This window comes from Astyanax mexicanus, chromosome 24 (assembly GCF_023375975.1).
Source record: "Astyanax mexicanus isolate ESR-SI-001 chromosome 24, AstMex3_surface, whole genome shotgun sequence".
In the NCBI taxonomy this organism is placed as follows: domain Eukaryota; kingdom Metazoa; phylum Chordata; class Actinopteri; order Characiformes; family Acestrorhamphidae; genus Astyanax; species Astyanax mexicanus.
The window spans coordinates 17,265,196-17,290,585 of NC_064431.1; the positions used below are offsets into that span (position 1 = coordinate 17,265,196).

A 25,390-nucleotide genomic window follows, 5' to 3' on the forward strand; every position below is an offset into this window, starting at 1 on the left:
AATAGATCACTCTGTGTGTAATACATCTATAATAATATATGAGTTTCTGAAATACTCTGAATTACTGAAATAAAGTAACTTTAAGATACCATAATATGTAATAATTGCTCTGGCAGCTTTACACACTCCCTGTATCGAGCAGAAAAACGTAACAGTACTGTTAACAATATGAAGTAACAAATACGGTCAGCACTGCAGAGAGCAGAAAGAAAGCAGCTTTACGGGGGGATGAAAACAGAGGGAGTGAATTCTTCGTGATCCGAGTGACAAGCGCGCCATCTTTCACACAGAGTTCTGGCAGCACGCCAAGTGCTTCACTGCGGAGTCTGGCGAAGGTGCACGACGGAGCGACTCAAAGCAGCGGCCATTTGTCATTTCCCCCACGTCTGCAGCCAGGAACACCTCATCACAACTACATGCTGACTGCGCCTGTGTGTGTGTGAGTGTGTGTGTGTGTGTGTGTGTGTGTGTGTGTTTCCAATTGCCACCCTGATTGGCCTCCTAATAAAAGAGGGATTAGTCACAGTGCAGCACTGAATCTTAATTCTGGAAACAGCCGGAGTCTCAACATGAAGATCTGTTGTTTACTGTTTACTGATGTTGTTCACAGTTTACTGATGTTGATGTTGTTCACTGAATAAATGCTGACAGACTGTAATGCTGATTAAACTGTAAAGTGAAATACTTACTGTATCCCATCCCCTGAACAAAATACTTGAAGGCCTCGGCCAGTTTACCGGGCTGCGGAGAAAAACACAAAGACCAGGGGTTAAAGTTTTTATAAACCGAGGAATTTACCCTTATTTAGCCTGACCCGGCTAAACCTAGACCCAGTCAGTACAGAGCCATTTAACATTGAATTCATTCACTCTGTGGAACCACCAATACTTTATTTATATTTATATACTCTATTTTCTCTCAGGTTTAATCTGCAGCTTCTCAGAAATCTCTCACCCTGACTCTCTCTCTCTCTCTCTCTTTTTGTTAAGAGTTTGATCAGATATTTTCATTTCCACATCATGACCTACCTGCACAACCTGAGGCAAGCCGCCACAGTCGGCCATCTATAAAAGAAAGAAACAAATGATTGCACAAAAAAGATAAAAGCAAGTGAAATCAGAGCAAACAGACAAAATGAGCATACTACTGTAGACAAAAACAAGGACAGGATTAAAGTTCAAAGGCTCTATTTTAGCCATCTATAGGTAAGCAGTCAACCATGCAGATGGATTTAGGGCGTGTCAATGTTTCTTTGGTATCATAAAGACAACAAAAATATGCCTAGCACAGCTTACAACACGCAAAAGGCATGTACTAATTCTCTTAATTAATCTCTTAATTTAGGTGTAAGATGCGCTCTGACTTTGGCGGATTGCTATTTTAATGGCGCAGTGCTTTTGCGCTTCTCAGAGAAAAAAAACGACCTGCACATTCATGCTTTGAAGGTAAGCCAGCAGGTACTTTACAATAATAGTAATATTATTTTATTTTGTGTTCTGTTTATTGTTGATGTAAAATGTAGGTTTGTGCACAGCTGCATGTATCGTTGTTTGTGTAAAAAACGGGTGTATGTGCACTGTGAGTGCACAGAGAACCTGCGTTGCCAAGATAGGAATAATTTGACTGTTCACTGTTGTCAGGGTTAAAATCAGTATGTGGTGCACCTATGTTTTCTATTGCCAAGAAAGGAATATGCAAAAATGTACCTGAACACACCTCACCTCCAAAATTTGAAAAAGTGAAAATAGACTGTTTACAGGGTGTAAGGTAGCAATGAAATGTAAGATAGGGCCCCAAATCTCGTAAAACTAACATTTAATAAACTAGAAAGAAAATAGTCGAAAGAAAATGTGTTGAAAACCCACCTTCAGGAGTGTCGTTTTTGTCGGATTTAGCCTGGAGTTGCATTCCACCTGTTACATGATAAATTAAGGTTAAAACTAGAGCATAACATTAGCATTAGCATCCTTTAGTTCTTCAGATGATACCCCAGACACCAGTCTATCTGTTCAGGTCATACTCACCACAGCTTCCACAGCAGGAGATGTGTCTCCCACCACCAGCAGAGCCGGGCAGCTACACCATGAAGAGAACATGAGTCACAAAGTGCAGCAAAAACATACAGTATCTCTAAAACTTACTTATAGAAAGTAAAACTCAACACAATAAGATGTACTTACACCAGCGTGTTGATGATATCTTCATTCAGACCAACAACAGGCCTCTCAATTCCCAGGTCCCGGCGCCTGGAAACCAAAAGGGAGACTTTTTCATACCCTGGTACAATAAAACATCATTTACTGTAAAGTAATAGTCTAATATAATGGAATGGCCAGATTTGATTTGGTGAATTCAGAAATACAGCTCTAGAAAACAAATTAAGAGACGTTTTTTTTTTATTTTACCTAATTAAAAACCTCTGGAATATAATCAAGAGGAAGATGGATGATCACAAGCCATCAAACCAAGCTGAACCGCTTGAATTTTTGCACCAGGAGTGGCATTAAGTTATCAAAAAGCAGTGTGTAAGACTGGTGGAGGAGAACATGCCAAGATGCTTGAAAACTGTGATTAAAAACCAGGCTTATTTTACCAAATATTGATTTCTAAACTCTTAAAACTTTATGAATATGAACGTATTTTCTTTGCATTATTTGAGGTCTGAAAGCTCTGCATTTTTTTGTTTGTTATTTAGGCCATTTCTCATTTTCTGCAAATAAATGCTCTAAATGACAATATTTTTATTTGGAATTTGGGAGAAATATTGTCCGTCGTTTATAGAATAAACCAACAATGTTTATTTTACTCAAAGATAAACCGATAAATAGCAAATAGTGGTGTCTTCATTTTTTCCAGAGCTGTATTTTGTTGGATCTCATTATCTATTGAATGCTTGAGGCAGTTCCAGCTGTGTTCCAGTGGAGCAACCTCTGACACCATTAACAGCTATTCTTCACCTTCTACAGCTGTGAGGAGCATACACTCAGGGACCAATACACCAGTTTAGAGTCAGCAGCGTGAACCTTTCCACAGCAGAACATAAAAATCTGTGGTTTTAGAGCTTTGGCTACAGTTTTGCAACCATACCTTCCATTAAGGTCACTCAGATCTGTTGATCAGCTTCTTCTGGTGGAGACTGTGCCTTTGTAGTTATTGCTATTATATGGTATTCCATAGAACTATGGAATGAGTTGCCAGTACATGTGGCAAGCTTCCGGACTGCTGTTTTTTATAATGTCTTAAATTAAATTAAACATAAGATTCCAGATTTGATATTGTTTTTTTTGTTTTTTTTTACGTTTTTACGCTGCTCAACATTGTTTTAAAATTTAATTGACTTTGACATTTGAGCCACTTTTCTTGCAGTCATCTGTCCATTTTCTGGTGAAGTAATATGTTAATAAAAGCACTTCAGATGATTCACTGGATGGTTTATGGCTGGTTTGGAACAATTACAGCAGTGGAGTGGGGAGGTGCTTACGCATTGTAAGAGTCACAGAAGAGGGTAAGGTTCTCCTGGTTGATGTCCTGGGCGATGTGGAGGCGGTACGTCTGGATCAGTTCCTGGTTGTCTGTTAGCTCCTCCTGGGGAATCAAACAGAAGTTTTAACATTTAGAAAAGTCGTCAAGAAATGACTAGAAAATGTAATTTAACCACAGAGTAGAGTGAAAGTAAAGTACTTACAGTGCTGAAGTGATGAGCCATCACAATGTCCACCAGGGTGCTGGTCCATCCAGAGAGCTACGAAAGACATACAGTCCCACACCTTAATTTCAGTGTTTTTTTTATTATTTTAAAAAATGTTCTGCATTGTAGATTAATACTAGAGTCATTCAAACTATTAAGAAAATATAAACATTTACAAAAAAGAATTAAACAAACCAGAATGTGTTTTATTTTTTATATTCGTCAAAGTAGCACATACAGTATATGCATTACATATAGTGTCTGAATGTTGGCTCAGTGAGTCATTATTATGTTATCATGATGGGCTGACATTTAATTAGCTAATGCAGTTATTGTAAAGTAGTGAAAGTTTACAGACTCCGTTATAATTGGTGTTAATCTAATTTGTATCTGTTTTGTAAAAAGGTTGCTTAATTTTTTTTTTGTCAAATACAAAAAAAAAATCAGGTTTTAATTTCTATCAATTCAGACTCCATTAAGTGTCCGACTACAGACAGGACCTAATATTTTATGAATTTAGAATGCCTTAAAATGTAAAGCTTGTGCTAAACAAAACTTTTTTGTCTTTTTATTAATAAATTGTTGTACCACAGAAGCATTTTCATGCATTTGCTAACCCTCCAAAGGAAAAAAAAAAGATTTCAACCACAATATCCATAAGCTAATCATTTCTCTGCCTGTTTTCTTCATGTTGTCGCAGCTCTTGAAAGAAAGGCGAGAGCGCTGGAGGGCAACATTGTCCTGAATGGTGCCAAAACCTGAGGGTAAACCCAGGGGCTGAGTATTTGTCAGTAGAGGAACAGGTCGTGGGAAAAGGGCCGAAGCCATTGGTTCTGGCATATCCACAGATCAACCATAACATTAAAACCTCATTAGGCTGCCGCCGTGCTGCCAAAGGAGCTCTGACCTGTTGAAACCTCGACTCCACCGGACAGAACCAGTTTTCGCTCCTTACTCTGTCAGGCTGTCTGAAGGACAGGGGGAAAAAAGTGGGGGGGGAAAAGGGCACCTTGTTCATGATGCACCATGTATGATCTAGGCCCCACGTACACTGTACAACCCTGATGAGGGCCATCACTGACATCCATATGTGGGGACAACATACATCCCATGGACAAAATGTTCTGGAACCAGATTGTTTGAAAAGGTAACATAAAATTGTTCTAAGATGTTCAGAAAACATTTTAAGAAAGTTAGATGTAATATTCAAAAAACGTTCTACTAACCAAAGATACTTAGATATGGACCACATGGGCTTATCTGGGCACACAAACAAGAAGGGCTGCATGTAGGGCACTTTTTTGCCAATATAGAGGGAACTTTAGGGCATGGAAGCACTAGAAAAGGGGTGGTTGCCCCCTCTGCCCCCCCTCCCCGCCTTGAGTTTGCCAGTGTCTTGTATAATCGAACCAAAGGGATATCCTTTGCTCCTCCCATATTTCACTTGATGGATGATCACAAGCCATCAAACCAAGCTGAACTGCTTGAATCTTTGCACCAGGAGTGTAAAGCATAAAGTTATCCAAAAGCAGTGTGTAAGACTGGTGGAGGAGAACATGCCAAGATGCATAAAAAACTGTGATGAAAAAACAGGGTTGTTCCACTAAATATAGATTTTTTTTGTGTTATTTCAGCCATTTCTCATTTTCTGCAAATAAATGCTCTAAATGACAATATTTTTATTTGGAATTTGGGAGAAATGTTGTCCATAGTTCATAGAATAAAACAACAATGCTCATTTTACTTAAACATATATCTATAAATAGCAAAAACTGAAGTGGTCTCTTAATTTTTTCCATTCTGTTGGTTTTCCCAGTTTGGTTAAATCGTTTCGTAAAAAGGCCACACTCACCTTAGAAGCAGCCCAGTCGATCCAGCCCTCAGCGCACGGGTTCACATTGATCAGAACCAGACCCTCCACCAGCGACGGGTGGTTGAGCTGCAAAAGACGAGAAAGTACAGTGTTAGAGAGAACAGGAGATTAAAAATGGAATAAAACTGCAGGTGGGCAGAGTGGGCAGATGGTCTCATAAACATTAGGGTTTTACTGAGCCGAGCTTTCAGCAGAACCTGTACTGAGTGGCATTAATCTTTCAGCACATTGACTCTACTGTTCTCACACAGAGAGAGAGAGGGCGAAACCGCAGAACTGTACGCAATCAACACAAGGTCAAACAAAAAAATGAAACAGAAATGTGGTGATAAAGCAAATGTAGCAGAAGGAAAAAGAATGTGTGAGTGTGTGTGTGAGCGTGACTGTGTATGTGAGAGAGAATGTGTGTGTGAGTGTGTGTGTGAGAGCGTGACTGTGTATGTGAGAGAGGGTGTGTGTGTGTGTGTGTTTAGACAGTGATCAATAGCTCAGGAGGAAGGCTACTGCAGCACAGAATAACAACACTCTTCACAGCAGCTGGGGTGGGGTGCAGGGGGCAGGACTGGATTTGGTGGGGTGTTGGTTTGAGAGGGGGGGTGCAGGATGGTTTAGGGACATGGGGAGGGTCTATGGTTTGCTTGTGTGAGATGGGGGTTGGGGGGGGGGGGTGTAGGTTTGCAGTCTGACTCAGCTCTACAGTCCTGCTGAGAAATGTTAAAATGCTTTGATCATTAAAACTGTGATAAATAAATAAATGAATCTGATATTAAGCATTATTTCAGCTTCATTATACATCGAATGCATCAGCATAAGGAGGTTTACCCCCTTTACATGCCTTGTCCCGTATAAAGGCTACTTTAAGGAATAATTTAAGTAAATAAAAAAACAGCCTGTTCATTCTCTGCTTCACTTAAAGGAGAACTCACTCAAAGGTGTAAAATGGACTTTTGGTGTAGTAAAACATGATTAACTTAGCTTTGATGAATAGCACACCTCAGTTCTCCTACAGCGTTTCGAGATCCAGACAGTTTAACAGTTTGCCTAAACACCCTTCAGACTGGTTGACACAGAGAATAATTTGCCCTGATAATTCACTTTTTACACTCAAAGTAGCTCCATGCCTCCTTGCTAGAATCCGGAGAGCCCTGACATTTAAAACAAGGCATTAATAACTTAAAAATTGTGTGGGATCTATGTATATATGTCTGTCATTATCAGTACAGTGATGGCGGCGCACAGAGCTAAAGCTAGCATTACAGTGGTTTTTAATGAGCTTCTTGCGCACTTTTTTAAAGTTATTAATGCCAGGGCATTAATGTCAGGGCTCTCCAGATTCTAGCTAGGAAGTCTGGAGCTATTCATAACAGTGGATTAATGGTGGAAAAGGTCATTTATCGGGGCAAATTATGCCCCGTGTCACTCAGTCTGAAGGGTGTTTGGACAAACTAAATTTCTGAATCTCGGAAAGCTGTGGGAGAACAAAGATGTGCTATTCATCAAAGGTAAGTGCTTTTTTATCATTTTTTACTACACCAAAAGTCCTTTTTTAATCATTTCGGATCAGTAATCAACCGAAATTCTGCAGGTTTGAAAATAGACATAAAAACTAGACAAATATAACAAATCAAAAGGTTTAGAGGAAATTAAATGTCTGATTTGTATTCAGGAAAATATTGATCTTAAAATTAAGTTCAGGAAAAAGCCAATTTTATGATTGCTATTCATTATATTTTATATTATAAGTTGCAGATTTACTTACATTTTTTTTTTACATACATCAATTAGAATTTGTTGTAACGTGCTTGAATAGAAATCTACAAGAAAGAATTGTGTAATATCAGGCAGAAAATTTAAGGGGTTAAATAATGTGAAAATGTGGATGAGGAGAGATGAGGAGCGTGACGGGCAGCTAATGGGATATATATTTGAGACTCACTGCAAATCGGGAGAGGATGTATGCTCCTGCACCTACGCCAATTCCGATCACACTGTTCACCCTGCAAAACAACACACACACATAAGGTTTTAGCTCAAACAAACACAAGTAACAACACTTTTACAACACTATTAATCAATATTTACAAAAAAACACTAAAATATAAAATAAAAGCAGCCTCTTCTCTCAGGAATCTAATTATAACATCTGATTATTTATTAATTAGCCTTTTTTCAATTGCCCCGAGCTGGAAGACCATTAGACTGTTAGCATTACTCTATGGGAAGATGGCAGTCAGACACCGATTATTAATAATAAATGGAAACGATTCTCTCATTCTGTAATCATTATCTCAAGTAGATCTTGTTCCAGTTGATCTTGTTATGTTATTAGTTTTGCTCTCCTTTGTGAGTCGTGATTCCTTTCGAGCTTTCTCCCTCTCCCTTAGTTTTAAGGAAGTATTTCCTGCCACTGTTGCTTTTTGTCTTAATTATAAGAGGCTTGGACCTGTATTTCTGTAAAACCTGTTTTGTAACAACATTTGTTGTAAAAAGCTCTACAGCTCTGGAAAGAATGAAGAGACCCCTTCAGTTTCTGAATCCGTTTCTCTGATTTTGATATTTATAGGTATATGTTTATGTAAAATGAACATTGTTTTTTTTATTCTATAAACTACGGACAACATTTCTCCCAGATTCCCTCAAAAAATATTGTCATTTACAGCATTTATTTGCAGAAAATGAGAAATGGATGAAAAAAAACAAAAAGATGCAGAGATTTTAGACCTCAAATAATGCAAAAAAACAAAAAAAACAAGTTCAGAAATCAATATTCAGTGGAATAACCCTGTTTTTTAATCCCAGTGTTCACAGTTTTTCCACCAGTCTTACACACTGCTTTTGTATAACTTTATGCCACTTCTGGTGCAAAAATTGAAGCAGTTCAGTTTGGTTTGATGGCTTGTAATCATCCATCTTCCTCTTGATTATATTCCAGAGGTTTCTAATTTGGTAAAACCAAATATACTTATTATTTTACAGTAGTCTCTTATGTTTTTCCAGAGCTGTATATAAATAAATTTGAATTGAACGGAATAGAATAATTGTCAGTGGGACTGAGCCTGATCTAATGCTCTAATGATCTGGTGGATAAGGGACGCCATTACTCACTTCAGCTGAGTCATGACTGAGGGCAGCATCTCTGCCAGCTCATCCATACTGGGATACTGGTACCTGATGAAGAAAGAAAAAAATATAGAAGACACACATTTAGCTTTAAAAAATCTCAACAAAAAATATCAGATTAAAGTTTTATGTATGATTACAGAGCACGACTTTACTGCTATTAATTCTCCATTTGTGTGCAGCTTTCTGATATATTTTTAAAAGGCTGTATGACATCATGTGAACAAAGAACAGAAAACTGGCTGTTTTTGGACTGGATGGATTTCAAATTACTGGAACATTTGATTTTCTACAATATAGGCCTAGATAAAAGTCTTAACTATAAACTATCTTTTTACTTTTCACCCAGTTAATGTCCTCCCACTTGTCAGACCTGGCACTGATGGACGTTTGACCGTCAGGCTCTCCTAATTCCTACCACAGACCAACTGCCCACCTTTTAGCTACTGACACGTGCCCTGGGCTGGTTACATGCCCTCCTATACGGATTACATTGACACTGACACAAATCTTTTTATTTTTTATTATTAATCGTCATTAATACTTTCATTATTTTTATCATCACTACTATGACTGTGTCCTCTATACCAACGATTGTCAACTGGTGGGTCAGGATCCAAAAGGCTGTGACAGATTATTTTTCGCATTGTAAGGCGCACCGGATTATAAGGCTCACTATCAATGAACGTTTATTTTATATGACGCATTATCTGACACTAGTAAGGAACAACGGTATCACCATGTTTTCCTTCTAATTCAGCAGGTCTCGCTGCTAGGTGGTGAGACCTGTAGAGCTGAGCTAAGTAAGCAAAACTTTAATTCTTAAAAAAACATTTTCTTTTAAATTCAAACGAGCGCTGGATGTTCATCTATATAGATTTGTCTTCAGAAAATGTAGCTTGTTTTAACACAGTAAACGCGCAGGCAATAGGCTGCTAATGCTGCTCCAGGAGTGCTAGCTGGGGATAACAGCAGGCTACAGGCCGATAATACTTGCCTCTAAATGGCGAAAGAGCACGTGCTTAGCAAGGTTAGTGGTTAATGCTAGTACTGCTGGAAAACTAAACTGGCTTTACTGCTCCTTACAACCTGAGTGGTAAAACACATAACGATTTTGGGAAAAATGTAAGGATGTTAAGTGTGAAAAATATCGTACATTAAAAATCATCAGATATTTTACTTGTATTTTATATTGGAAGAAAACAGTGAGAGTTTCTTACTAATGTACTCAGAATGCATAGATATGCAGAACATTTTTTGGCCTGAATTTGTTTGGTTGGTCAATGAGAATGCGACTCACCCAGTGGGGAAGGGGGGTGCTCCCTCCTGCTGGCCGGGGGCATCGATGTGCACCACGGCAAAGTGCTGTGTGATCTCCTTCATGTCCTCAAAGTTAAACAGTGTGTTGAAGCACGATTTATCTGGAGACAAAATAAACAGTATATGGTTCGTTTTCCAGATTTCAGTAAAAAGTTTGAAAGTGCCGTTATTGTTGATAGCTGGTTTACGTACGGTTCAGGCCGATGTCATGGTAGGTCAGGATCACAGGGCGGTTTCCTTTGGGAATGCCCCTCATGGTCACGTGTAGGACACCTTGCGGAGTCTCAAGGTCATATTCCTGAAATCAGACACAGAGGCACATTTATACACATTTATTTTATCCATAAACTCTACAGCCGCTCTATCTGAAAACCACTGAGATTATATGGCTGTGGTGCAACCAACAGAAATGGAACGAGAGAGTGTCGGAGAGAACCGGACCGTTCTTCACTGTGGCAGTTCCACAGAGTTTTACAGATTATTAAAGATGCTAATGTCGTATCTCTTTAAATATATATTACACTCATATACTTACGGAGCCCCTAAGGGACATAGTGTATTTTATTACATAAACAAAGTGGTGAGCACCAGATATTAAGTGGTGAGCACCACGTACTAAGATGTGAGCACCACATACTAAGTCGTAAGCATCAGAAAGTATATTCACTGGTCTGTACATGACTTTACAGACTGCTACGTTCACTTCTAATAACAGTTAGCAAGCTAACTGGTTAGATGCCTATCATTAGCTCTGGGCCTATAGCTTCCTTTAGCTACCCATCTAAAACATTCCACACTAAAATAAATTAGTTAATGTTAGCTAACCTAGCAAGCTAGCCAACAACTTTATTTCACTGTAGAATATCTACTTAGCTAGGCAAGTTGTCTGTCAGTTCTAACTATAGCTTATAGCTATAGCTAGCTACCATGAGACAAGAAATCTAGCAATCTGGCTAACTACCTGCTGGGTTTCTTAAACTATAGATAAGTTACAACTTGCCCAGGTGTGGCTTTTGACAATATAAACAAACATTAGTAAAGAATCATGTCTTTGATGCATTTTCCTAGACAGATATTATGCCTAGTCTTAGAATAAACTGCATTTTATATAAAGATTTTCCATAAAAAGAAAAATCTAATTTATGACTGGGGTTAATCTCATGTTTTGCCATTATGACTCCAAAAATTCATACTCCCGACTTTCCATGGTAAAAGGATGGAGGATTGCAAAGCATGTGCACAGCAAAACGTATGTACAGATCAGTGAATATACTATCCAGTGCTCACCACTTAGTATATGGTGCTCACCACTTAGTATGTGGTGCTTACCACCTAATATGTGGTGCTCACCACTTAGTATCTGGTGCTCAATTAGTAAATGTGGTGCTCAGTTGGTAAAAAATTATTCAGAGTTCAGAATATAGTAGATAAAGACCAATGTCAGGACTGTGCAGTCATTATTCGCTATATAGAAAAAGAAACTTGCTAAAAAACTTAAAAGTTGCTGACTGACAACATTCAGATAAGCTCAGAGTGCAGCTCTATTTACATTCTTCTGCGCGATAACGCGGGAACACTGGGAGTAATGGGAAGACATTCAAGTCCTTCAGACCTGAAACAGAGCCAGACACAAGTTTCTTGCAGCGATCAACAGGAATCTTAGTCCATTCCTTATGGACAAAGGCCTCCAGTTCTTTGACATTCTTGGGCTTGCATGTTGTAACTGCCTTCTTTAAATCGGTCGATTGTGATGGCCACTCCAGAGTCTCCCAGCCCTTCTTCTGCAACGAAGCCATGGTAGAATTAGAGGTATGCTTGGGGTCATTGTCCTGTTGGAAGGTCCAACCCATCCCAAGCTGCAGCTTTGTCACTGACTGCATGAGATTACCACCTAAAACCTCCTGGTAGTTGAATGAATTCATGGTATCGTCCACATGGTGAAGATTTCCTGTACCTAAACAAGCAAAACAGTCCCAGAGCATGACTGACCCACCGCCATGCTTCACAGTAGGCAAGGTGTTCTTTTTTTGTATAAGCCTAGTTTTTCCTTCTCCAGACATGTCGCTAAACCATAGGCCCAAAGAGTTTCAATTTTGTCAGTACCCCAAGAGTTTGCCCACATTGTTTTTGGGATACTGGAGTGGACTCTGTTTTATGCTTTGGAGTCAGCAGTGGGTGTGCCTGGGAATTCTCTGAGGCCTTTATCTTGCAGTGTGAGCCTTATGGTCTGATCTGAATCCTGAATACCTCCCTCTGACGAGTCCTGTCGAAGTTCCTCAGCTGTCAGCTAGGAATTTTTCTCCTTCAACTTTCGCTTCAGGTACCGGACAGCAGTTGCCAACAGCAACTTTATGCCACACCCAGGTAGCATTTCCACAGTGCCTTTAGCTTTAAATTTGCTTTAAACAATTGTATCCCTTAAAATTTGTTTATGCCTTACTATCGTTTTATATCCATATCCTTAATTATGAAGAGCAATTACTTTCTCTTTAGACTTCTTTGTTCATTTTCTGGACTTCACCATGTTGCAAAGACACCATTATCTGTCTAAAAGGAGCTCAGCATCCTTTTAAATCTGCTCAATAGCTGTTTGTTATGGTTCTGTTTACATCTACAGGTGCCTGATGCCTGATTGAAAATGCTTGATTTAAACTTTTGCTTGAAACTGGTCTTAAGAGTGGTACTCTTTAAGGCAGGTGTTGGCAATTAAGTTTTGCCACGGTCCAGATATTTTCCAAACCAAAAAAAATTCTGTTTCTGAAAATGAAGTATAATGGGATGGAGTGCTACAGACTAGTAGCTCTCCAGCCCAGATGGTTGTTGAACCCAATTACAAAACAGTTGATCTCAAAGCAGGTAAACTCAAGAAGAAATGAAAAGATAAATAAATAAAAACACACCGCTCCTTATGCGGGATTGAACCCGTGTCGTCAGGGTCGTGGACCAATACACTACCGCTGCTCCAGGTAGTGAATTGGGACATGGCTGGACAAAAACGTCCTAATAAGGAGATAGGGAGCCCAAGAACGGGCAGAAAACGAGAACGGGCAGAAACTAAAGTCGAGAGCGACAGAGAGGAACAGTAGCATTTTACTTATTTATTTTTTTCATTATCGTTCATTATAGTTATTAATAACCTCACAATCCAGATGTTTCACGGCTATTGCCGATCCCTGCTTTAAAGGGTTGAATAATTTTAGTCAATGAAGAAATCACAAAAATGACATTCGTTGGTTTATAAAAAAAAAAAATGTTGTAATTTAAATTGCATTCGTCTCTTATACAAGTCCTTATTTGATCTGATTGCGAACAAGATGGTAAACTTTACTGCAGTGGGAGTTAAATAATTTTGAACACAACTGTATTTGTCCGTATTAGAAATTAGAAACGTAATGGCATTATATGGATCCATCCAGACTGACTGGTGCCACTGGAATGAGTCAGAACAGGAAATCTAAATCTAAAGTGAAATCAATTAAGGCAGATCTCGGAATAACTCTAAATGCAGGGCGGATCTTCAGGGACTATTCAGATCATTCCAACTCAAACTCTCTCTCTCTCCCTCCTTCTGTCTCTATCTCCCACTCCTCTGCTGCTAACTGGTTTCAGGTGGTCTAAGCTGGCAAAAATATACCCTATAGTGGTAAGCTTGTTGCTTAGTCATGCTGGTCACGCTGTTCAACCAGTTTGGTCTTGCTGATCATGTTTGTTGACCAGTGAAGAACAGCACATTCTGGAGTCATGGCACGTCACTGCGCAGGACACTGACCAACCCATACAGAACACTTACTGACCCATCTCTCATATGAGAAGGTTTTTATTCATGAATGCAATAATATATAGCTATAAAGTCATGTGGCAAGATGAACAAATCACATGATATACTGTACTGAACCCTCACTGGGACAGAAGAAGCACGGCCATGCTGCTGCTGCTGATGATGAAGCCGTAAATATAAAAGGTTCATCTCTTTAAGATGGTTAGAGCAGAACCCCACAGCTCTCAGTCCATCAATAATACAGAGGGTGGCTCACCGGATCAGAACGCTGACAGAGCTCACAGTCATACAGCAGCCCTGTATGTCTCCTCCATCTGCTGAATAACTACTGTAATTATGTTTTTTTAAATTTATATAGAATTTTATTTAAATTTTTCCCCCATTTTCTCCCTAATTTGCACGGCCAATTACCCAACCCACTCATTAGAACTCCCCCTAGCACTTATGATGCCCCAACACCAGAAGGGTGAAGACTAGCACATGACTCCCACGAGGCATGTGAAGTCAGCCACTGCATGCAGCATTGCCGAGTAGCATCACAGCTTGCTCGGAGGAAAGCGCAGCATCTCGGTTCCGATACATTAGCTCACAGATGCCTTTTTTTTATCACTTTTTGGAGTGATGTGGGCAGAGAGTGCCATTCACCCACCCAGAGAGAGCAAGGCCAACTGTACTCTCTCGGGACTCCCGTGTTGGCAAGCTACATGAACAGGATTCAAACCTGTGATCTTCTCATCATAGTGGCAGCGCTTCAGACCGCTGGACCACTTAGAGCCCCTATTCTAATTATGTTTATTCTTTTTATTGATGCATTTTCATTTCTTTCTTATTTCATTATTTATCATTAAATTTCTGTCATTTGTAATTCACTAAACTCTTCACACAATATCTTCAGACCCCTGATGTGTCTTAGTGTTGAAATGTCAGTATGTCCCTAAGATAAAGTGTCATCTTATCTTTTCTTCCGCATTATCCAGACACACACACACACACACACACACGTATACGGCCTCTGCACTCCAAGTTTGGTCATCAATACACTCGCGACCCTCCCATCCCAAGCCTGACTGCACCCTATTACAGTATCAATCACCAAGCAGAGCAACCGTTACAAAGCACAACACACACACACACACACACACTGCAGTCACAGTTGCTCACACCCTGAGCTGCATAAACCCACACACACACACATACATATAAACACACTTAAATAATCAATACTCGTATACACACACACTCTGGGTACCCGCACCACGCCCCGACTCAGATCAGAATGAAAAAAGCTCTGAAGGGCATCAGTGACATCCTTGGTCCAGCTAACGGCCTCAGAGGTCACGACCTATTGGTCGGTCAGTGAAATGGGGTGGAACCAGCGTTCACCTCAGACTCTAAGGAATGAGTGAGCAGAAAATCACAGCTCTAACAGACCTTCAGGTACCAACGGATCAGATCAGTATGTGTGACTGACCTGTTAACCCATTACCTGCTAACCCTATTAACCTGTTAACCCATTAACCCCAGTAACCCATTACCCATTACTCTACTAACCCATTAGCTGCAGGGTTTTTTTTCTGCATTCAAGCAAAAAACAAAACAAAATACAATGATGATTAGAAACTAGAGGAGAAAAGCCCTGATCTCAGACCTGCTGAAGCACAGAAAGAGAGATACAGCTGAGTCACACATGCACTCATAAACACACACACACACACACACACACACTCACCACTGCATCCCCAGTGCATGCATTCTGCTCCACATCCAGAACAGTTGACATCTTTCCACAGGAGATGAAGAGTCAGGGACACTGATGAAGAACCAGCAGAGAGAGAGGCGCAGAGACAGAGCGCGAGAGGGGCGAGGCACAGCAGAGGAAAACAGACAGGATGGAGAGAGAAAGAAAGAGAGAGAAATGGAGAGAGTGTGTTTGGAGGGAGAGAGAATGGGTATGAGAAAGGAAGCAGAAGAGAGAATGAGTGAGTGAGCAAGAGATTGAAAGAGAGAGAGAGAGAAAGCAAGAGAGAGAGCTAGAGGGAGCTAGAGGGAGAGAGAGAGGGTGAGGGACTGCAGAGCGTGTTCATGCATACAACAGCAGTGAGAGGCTCTGATTGGAGGAGAGCTGGTCAGGTGGGTGGAGGGGATGTCAGGGACACAGGAGAGGGGTGGAGAGAGATGGGGGGGGGGCTTTAAGATGAGGCACAGTTCTGATGTGTTTGCTGGACAGGGTTTACAGTTCACACCATCAGCTCTGAACCCAGACAAACGGACAAAACGAACTGAACCGAACCAGAGAATTCTATTCTTAAATTACAGCAGATGCACAAAAGACTAGTGGATGATGTATGGTCCATGACAGGATGCATATTTATTGTCATACTGAAAATAATGGAATTATGGACATTTATTACATTATAATGCTCTTATTGTGAATTGTTGTAAACATATGGACTATTATGTTTTATGAATAAAGACTAAAACAACATTTATCATTGTAAAGGGTCCTATTTGTTATATTTTGTTTTATTTTATATGGATCTTTACTGTGTAAATTATGTAAATTCATCAGGCCACAGCGCAAAAGGACCACAGAGGAAGGTCTGGACCTCAGAAAGATGCTGGAGGATGTCCATCCGAATGGGTGTGGCTATAATGCACATTTCACAGTATACAGTCTGTAACCACTGTCTGTAGCATCATCATCACCATAATCATCATTATTATCAGAGTGCAAGGAGACTCAATACCAGTGAGGGTCAGATTTGGACCCTCACTGGTATTTTATGCTTTCTCATGGCTCTGCAGGAAAAGACGGCTTATTCCATGGGTGTGATGCCCTCTGCTGGGGAAGCGGCACTGCTTCTGGAATAATAATCAAGCTGATGTCATGACTTGCACTTTCTCATAATGCATAAGACTTCCTTTATACTGCTCTTTATACAGAATAATCAGCAGGAAAAGATCGGTAGTGGGGATTTACTGACTTTATTAATGCATTTATTTACTCCAACAGGAAAAAAAATATTGAAAAGGCATACTATTACTGCAGAACAGAGATTAACCACTTCATTAAAAGAGAAATCCGGTGTGAAATGGACTTGGGGGGGTGTGGTGAAAGATGATAATGAGTATGAAAGTCTGTTTTAATCATAATTTTTCGCAATGTAAGGCGCTTCGGATTATAAGGCTCACTACTCAATGAACATCTATTTTTTTGGTATATTTTCACAAATAAATAAGGCACACTGGATTATAAGACCCATTAGGCAAAACTAGAAAGGAACAGGGGTGTCGCCATATTTTCCTTCTAATTCAAAAAGAGAATGAAAGAGCTAGCGATTAGTGCGGTTAGCAGCTAATGCTAACACTGATGAAGAACTAAACTGAAACTCCTGTATAACGCTGCACTTCAGTAGAGTGGCTTTACTGCTCCTGACAACCTGACTGATAAAATACATACACGAGGCGCAACAGATTATAAGACACTGATGATTTTTGGGAAAATTAAAAGATTTTAAGTGCGCCTTATAGTGTGAAAAAATACGGTAACTATGGTCACAGCACAAGTTCTCAGTGCCTCATTTTAAATTTCAGGGCCCTCGAAATGCTACCAATGAAGTGTGGAGCTACATAGAGCTTGTTAATGGTGTAAAAATAGTGATTTCTTTGCACTATGCCCCTGTTGCTAGCATTGTTAGCCTGTTGGGTGCATTAGCTAAAACAGGCTAAAACACCATTTTAAAAGTCGAATTTAATGACCTTTTTAAGACCTCAATAAATATAATTTAAGACCCAAAAATGTAGTCAAAATTTCTTTAGTTCTCTCCCTATTAATGTTAGCTAGCTCTCTGCTAACCTTAGTCCTATCCCTAGTAATGTTAGCTAGCTCGTTAAAGCTAGCTAAAATGAGTATGTTAGTTAGTTTGCTAAGGTTAGCAGAAAGCTAGCTTACATTAGCAGCAGTTAGCTAACATGCTAACGTTAGCAGCAAGCTAACTAACGTTAGCATGTTAGCTAACTGCAGCTAATGTTAGCTAGCTTTCTGCTAACCTTAGTTCTATTCCTGGTAATGTTAGCTAGCTCGCTTTAGCTAGCTAAAGTTAGTAAGTTATGCTAGCTAGCTCTGCACTAAAGTTAATATGTTAGTTAGCTTGCCGCTAGCATTAATATGTTAGCTAACTCACCACTAATGTTAGGTAGCTCTCTTAGTTCTCTCCCTGGATTAGATTTTTATGATAGGCCACTGTGTTTTTCCACCTGCATTAAACGCACCATCTGAAAATTTAATACCTACAGCAAATTTACAGTAAATTTAAGACAATTTGAGACTTTTATTACCCAGATTTTAATCTAAGACATTTTAAAACTTTTTAAGGGCCCGCAGGAACCATGTTAAAGCACTATATTTTGGAGCTTTCCTTAAACAAACTAAATTTGTCATTTGACCCAAAAATTCAGGCATTTAGGAGAAATACTGTAAATTACTTCCTGCTTCAGACGCAGTACCTCCAGAAACGCCATATCTACAGTACTGCTCCCCACCACTAGATGGTTTCCACACCCTACATTTGACTTACAGTGCAGCAGACACACTCACACACTAACCACACACTCATACACACACACACACACACACACACACACACACACTCCACCTGCACTGCACCAGCATTTCCCCTTCTGTCTCAGCATCAGTAGATCAGAATCACACAGACCAGGGTAGACACTAGGAATCTATAGCTGTATAGGGTGAATGTGTAGTTTATATGTAGTCTGTGTGTGTATATATTGTGTAGTATGTTAGGGTAAGTGTGTGAGTGTGTGTAGAAATCTGACAGTGCGATGTGAGTGAGTGGGGTGGTGCAGACTCTTGTTGGGCTGCAGGAGCTATATTCTATATTTAGCCTGTGAAGATGCTGCAGCAGTGTTGGGGAGGGGGGTGAGGGGAGATGTTGGGGGGATGGGTTGGCCTGCACGACTGCTTACGGACCAGTGAGTCTAACATACATACAGCGCCAATGATCCATTCACCTTCATACATACAGCACGCAAAACCGCACCAGAACCACAGAGATTAAACTACACAACCTTCGAATCTCATACAGACTCATTACAGCAATAATAGTAATAGTAATAATATTAATAATAATAATAATGTATACACAGACTGCAATGAAGAGCAGGCGTGTTGTGTACTGGTACAGAAGTGTATTGGCACAGGGATATTCTGTTGCACACACTCACATAGCCAAACTGTACTTAGTAAGAGAGTGTTTGTGGATTATTCCTCTATAAGACAGGAATACGAGTCTTCTTACCTGACAATCAAAGTCCTGGAAGTTCCGAGAATTCTGCAAGAAAAAAAAACAAATACAAAAGTCAGAAAGTCTAACAATATAATTGTTGCATATGTAACATTTTTATCATGTAGAAACACAAACTATTCTTCACCACTGTCCACTTTTCCCACTCTGCCCTCCCTTAGTTTCCTGCTGTTGTTTATGTATGAGCCACTAGAGGGAGTGAGAGGTCAGTAAAACTGGTCCAGACTCTAAAACTAGCATCAGGAAAGCTGCCAGAACCAGTTCAGTTCAGCCCAAGCCCAGTTTCATAACCTGCATGTTGTTACTTCAAATCATCAAAATGTTCTGTGCTTCTGGTGTGTAGGAGGCAGTTAAAACAGGACTTTCAGATTTTCAGACAGACTGCAGGCAGGGACCTGATTTATTCATTCTTGATGTCTGAAATAACGTGGAGATCTTTTTGATCTGTACATGAGATTTTGACTTCTTACCACCCTGATCTTACACATGTACACTGCTATATTACCAGCTCAAACCCGGGGCTTTACATCCCTGTAGCCCGGCATTAAGCATTAGACATGGATATCTGTTCCAGAAAGCACTACCGGTATTTTATTGGCAATAGTGTTCTATAGGCACTAAGCAAGCTGTAGGTGTGACGTTTACATTTACATTTAAATAATCGATTACTTTGTGATCCACCCATTAAAATAATCTTCTAGACTAAGGCTAAGTTCACATTACCAGACTGAAGTGACTCAAATCAGATTTTTTGCTTAATGTGGCCCAGATCAGATTTTTTAATATTTTCATTTTTTTTGTGTAAACGTGCCAAATATGATTTTTTAAATCAGATTTGAGCCACTTTCATAAGTGGTCTTAAATTGGATACGTATACGGTCCATAAACATGAGACATAAATGGGAACGTCAAATCGGAATTCATGCATTGTTTAAATTTTTTATGCATGCGCTATGTACTCACACCTTTTTTGGTAAAAACAGCAAAAGCAAGCCGTGAAATTTTTTCTTCTCCGTGACCTGAGCATGGACTTTAGACCAGCTGCTCAACATGAGCTGCTAACGCATCCATTTCCCTTTATAAAGCTACGAGTCGCCCCTCAAATATGACGTTTGTTTTGTTGTTGGTGAAGAAGGCGATGTTTATACACTTATCAATGTGAGGCGTTTCAGTATAGGACAGATTTGTTCACATTACACACAGATACAGCTCACTTACATTTGTGAATGTGAACCGTCAGGATAGCAAAATCCGATCTGAGCTAAAAAAAAAAATCTAATTTGAACAATGTGGCTTATAATGTGAACGCAGCCTTACTTTTTCCAAAAAGCACATTAGCCATGCAAAAAAGAGTATGGCCACCATTTTCCAAGATGGCCACCTTTCCACTTGTTTGTTTTCTCTGAGTGTGACTGTATGCTTAATTTTTTATGATCTTAGGGTCTAAATATAATTATAGGAAATTTAATTCTGCATTTAAAAATTGTGGAACGTTAGATAGATAGAAGATATTAGACAATTAATTGTATAAATAGTGTGTTTTGGCACTGAATTTAAAACCATTTAAAACAAAAAATAGATGAGTGCAGGTCAGTATGGCTGTGGGCTATAGCTTAGGGACCTGCCCTTGAAAGAGTGTATGCCCTTTGGTGGCTTTTGAGCAAAAAGAATTTGGGATTTGGTATGGGTGAAAATTAATGGGCGAAAAATCAATGAGAGAAACGAGGTATTGAAAAGGCGCTTTTCTGATAATGTAGATTCAAGACATTTTTCAAGCCAAATTTGGTGCTAGTATCACTAGGTAAACAATTCTTCCACTATTTTTTTAGCAGCAATGGGTGTAACTTTAAAGCTGAATGCAGCATTCATTAGAAGGGATGTCCACAAATATTAGTACATACAGTGTAAACTGATATGCTGATTTTAGGAGCAGATGTCTGGGTGCTGGTTTTCTCAGTGAACTCCAGCTACAGTCAGGACAGGTTTAGACCCAGCAGCAGCTCTGATTGGATGGTTTGTTGAGTGTGAGCTGGTGTGAAAGCTGGCGCTGACTGCGTTTATCTCACCTTGTTGGTCAGCAGGGGCCTGATTTCTGTCAGCTGAACGTCCTGTAGCTCCTCCATGTCAGCGTCCGTCTCGCTCTGTGTAGAGGGAGAGAGAGAAAGAGAGAGAAAATAAACACTCTGCTCCCAAACATCACCAAAAAATAATACTGTCCCACACACAGACACTTTCACACACCATCAGTTCTTACAAGGATGCTCCAAATATTGAGCAACCTAAATTATTCAGACAAAAATGACAAAAAAGCCTTGAATAATTTATACTAAACAATATTGTGCTTCGTAGGTTTGTCTGCTGGGATGTTAAAAATGTTTAGTAAACAAATTTGTAGCTTTGTATTAGATTTTTCTTAAAGGACCATTACAGACTATATTTATTAGTAGTTATTTTAAAAAATGACCAGGATGTGTAATCAGATATTATATTACATTATATTACATGCAATGTTAAAGCACTGTCATCTCTTGCCAGCAGAGCTAAAGCCTGTATTTTCTCACTAGAACTGTGCAGTACATCACAGAAATCTATGTGGGTTCGGCCTCTGACTCTATGTCTAGTTCGTCTTAAGGTAATTTCATTTTCCAACACTGATTCCACAAACTGACAGCGAAAAACTCTGAGATAGCTTTTTCTTTGTTTTCAGGTCATTTGAGAGTTGTTTTGAGGCTCCCATTGTTGCCACTCTTCAGAAAAGATAGATAGATAGATACTTTATTGAAAAGATGCAAAGATGAGAAAAACTTGCAATTGGCATCTCCACTATTCACCTGTGTATGTAGGTCAAGGGTCATTAAGCTTACTAAACTAATTTTAAATTCCACTAATTAATGCAAAAATATTTAAATCAATAAAACGACAAGGATCGTGCACCTGCCTATTTTTTTAAAAAGAATTATTGCACACTTTCTGTAAATCACATAAACTTCATTTCACTTCTCAAATATTACTGTGTTCATCTGCTATATGATATATTTAACTGAAATTGCTGATCTGAACAACCAATGATTTATGAAGAAAAACATTTTCATACCACTGTGTTATATTACTCAATCTGTATGTTTATTATAACCATGGGTCTAAAAACAATATGAATGGTCCAAGGCTGCAGATCTAACACAAAGTTTACAAACATGGCCGCCTCCTTGTCGCTGCACAGGTGGATAGAAAAGTGCTGCAGCGTTTATTTGGATTTACAGCTACATGGGTAATGTTCTACTGTAAAACATATAGTTTGTCACATTTAATCAGTAAAATAAACTTAAGAAAGGGACATCACATCCCACTAAACGTTCACACTAAAATCCACAAAGAGATTTCAGGGTTTCAGAGATTTAGGATGTCCTGTACCAAAAAAATTGCATGGTGCCAATAGGTTTTAAGTTTGTTTATCTGCTCCAGGTAGTCCTATTCTATTGGCAGTACTTCTACAGAGGCTTAACAAGCTTTGTGTGCATTTGCACACCTGTATTAGCAAAAGGTACAGCTTAAAAGTAGCTATGTAACACATCTGATGAAGAAATTCTGCTGTAAATAGAAACGCAGCCATTACTCCGCTGCTTGGCGTAACCATGGAAACAGGTGGATGATAGACTGCTCACACTAACTGTCAATAGAACGAACACCAGGATAAAGAACATCAGTATCTGTGCACGCCAGAACCAGAGCAGAGAATAAATGAGCATGGAAATTCCTGCTTTTACAACTATTCCCCAGTGGCTGGGGCTTTCCTGGTCAATAATTACAGAGGATGGCTTTTCCGTAATGTCTCAGAACAACCCCCCACAAAGTCACCTCAAGGTTACCGGCGCAGACACTGAGGTCATATTTCTGCACCAAGCTTTACAGACATACGAGCCATACATAATACATCACTTTAGTGTAATTTAGTTGTAAACTAAAATTAAAAATGTTTACCCAAACCAAACAGTAACAGAACATTTATCCAAATATAGAAGCTTTTCATTGTTTCTTGCACTTTTTCATCGCTGAATAAATTATATATTGTATAAACAGAGCAGTGAAATCTTAGCTCGTAAAAATGTTAGCTCAATAGTGCTATTTAAATAACCGCAATTAATTATATGGCAAAATTTACATTTTTGGCTAAATAATTTCCTCATGTTGCAAAGCCATGTGTGCTAAAATTATCTACAGCCTCAGATGATCAGATCATTTGATTCTACAGCTTTAGGATATGTCAATAGTATATAGAATAATATTCTGCAGTTGACTGTACTGCAGGCCGCCTTGATTTACCTTACATTTTACCTTGCTTTCCCTTTTTTCCCCTGTTTTTAGACATCTGAACCTTAAAAGATCTTAAAGCGAATACACCAAATGCTTATGAATAAACTGCCCGATGCCAAGAAAGTTTTACCATCATAGTTTTGAGATGATTTTGGGTCTAATTTACAATTAGTTTATTAATGGTTACTAATAAGGTTGTAAATGCCCTAAAAATCATTAATAATCAGTTATAACACATACGTATAAAGGGAAACAATATAGATGGCTTTGGGTTCACTATTTGGCAAACAACAGGTCATTGTTGCCCTTTCTACGCATGTGTTATAACTGATTATTAATGATTTTCAAGGCATTTACAACCTAATTAATAACCATTAATAAACGAATTGTAATCCATTTATAAACCCTATATAAAGGTTGTCTTATTTTAAAGTGGTACCCACTTTTTTGCCATTTTTAGCTGATGATAATTGGTTGACAAGAATTGAAAGAGTAAAATATTGTCACAAAATAGATTTACTACAGTCCAGGTCCACATTACAGCTAGCTGAAGTACTGAAATGTCTCAGCTCTTTTTGGTAGCAAAGTAATTACCACAATTGCTTCAGCATGAATAAACATGCTTGTAAATCTAGGCCAATGAAAACAATTATATATGTACAAATGTAAAATTTAAATGACTACATTCAGCTCCAGAAAAAGCACCCATTGCTTGTCTAGTTCTCCTGCCAATAGAATGGGGCTGTCTGGAGTAGATTAACAAAATTAGCACCATGCTCACTTCCAAGGTGTGTTAGTAGGGTATAAAACCCCTCAGTATTGAGCTGTGGAGCTCTTTGGAATGATGGTGCTCTGTCCAATACTTTTGGATTTCAAGAGTAAGGGAATTGGGATGAGGGATTTCACTAATGCTTATGTCACTGAATGCAATCAAATCCTCACAGCAATGCTCCAAAATCTAGTTTAAGTATTAGCTGGACATTACAGACAGAAATGAAACAACAAAAGCAGGATAAACTCTTATTCATTCCCACTGATTTTAGATTTTAGAAGATACAATGAATAGCACTGCATCCTAATACTTTTGTCCATATAGTGTACCTTCAATTTGGATATTTTTACTGCTGAAGCTTCTTGACTGCCCTGTAGATACCTCCCAGTTCCAGCATATTACACTGGTTTTTGGTTTTCGCCTTAATCACTGTTTTGGTCATTAAAAAATCTGTATCATCATCATTATAATAATTGTTAATTATCAGACTTAATTAACATGACCTAAGGAATCCAATTAAAACAGACTCAAATAAGATTCTAATCAGACAGCTGAGAGTTGCAGCTGACCCAAATCACAGAACAGTTACTTACATTTTAAACATTCAGAACCATTTTCTGTATAATTCTCATTCAGCAACTATTTAAATTTCAGATGTTTTTTTTACGTGTCTAATACAGGTTTACCTGTAAGTTAAATAAATACCCACGTTAAATAGTCATGTGTACAAATTTACATCAATATCAATGGTCTAATCATATTTATTGGGGTCTCAGTTTTCAGTATGACTGCCTCTGCTTCACTTGCAAAACTACTGCTACTATCAGCCACCAGTACAACCAACAGACTCTAACCAACCAGAGAAGGCCCTGCTCACACAAACACTACATACAAGCCAATCACAGAGCCGTGATGTGATTTAATCTGTTTGGCCAGATGTGAGATCAGGTCACTTGACAGCGTGGGGCTCGAACTGTGACAGATGGTCATCGCCCTCCGAGTGAGTGAAATTCCAGAGCATGATTACGTAAAAAATAAAAATAAAATCAGAAATAATGTTTATACATAAGCAGTCAGAGTGAAAATCTGCTCAGATCTGTTCAGCAGTAAATCCGTTCAAAACCAAAACCTCGGGACAAGAGAGAAGAGGCAGAAGCAAAGCCTCAGCTTGGTGCTGCCAGACTGGACACTTCCTTACTACCAC

At 39.1% G+C, this 25,390-nt stretch overlaps 1 protein-coding gene across 3 annotated transcripts in view; it reads right to left on the minus strand.

Annotated features, from left to right (window-relative positions):
- The window catches only part of ndrg3a (ndrg family member 3a), a 43,416-nt gene that overhangs the window by 4,461 nt on the left and 13,565 nt on the right, over positions 1-25,390 (minus strand). For 2 of the 3 annotated variants that reach the window (XM_007248404.4, XM_007248406.4), the window contains exons 2-15: positions 21,170-21,244; positions 19,098-19,130; positions 10,194-10,299; positions 9,982-10,102; positions 8,667-8,729; positions 7,498-7,558; positions 5,541-5,627; positions 3,686-3,742; positions 3,482-3,585; positions 2,181-2,246; positions 2,025-2,076; positions 1,866-1,913; positions 1,029-1,064; positions 690-741 (exon numbers count right to left, since the gene is read on the minus strand). In XM_007248404.4, the coding sequence (XP_007248466.3) occupies positions 690-741; positions 1,029-1,064; positions 1,866-1,913; positions 2,025-2,076; positions 2,181-2,246; positions 3,482-3,585; positions 3,686-3,742; positions 5,541-5,627; positions 7,498-7,558; positions 8,667-8,729; positions 9,982-10,102; positions 10,194-10,299; positions 19,098-19,130; positions 21,170-21,226 (943 nt within the window). In that variant the 5' untranslated portion in view covers positions 21,227-21,244. Of the gene's footprint in view, positions 1-689; positions 742-1,028; positions 1,065-1,865; positions 1,914-2,024; positions 2,077-2,180; positions 2,247-3,481; positions 3,586-3,685; positions 3,743-5,540; positions 5,628-7,497; positions 7,559-8,666; positions 8,730-9,981; positions 10,103-10,193; positions 10,300-15,508; positions 15,819-19,097; positions 19,131-21,169; positions 21,245-25,390 lie in introns of those variants that run through there. The other variant, XM_007248405.4, reaches the window with a different exon arrangement.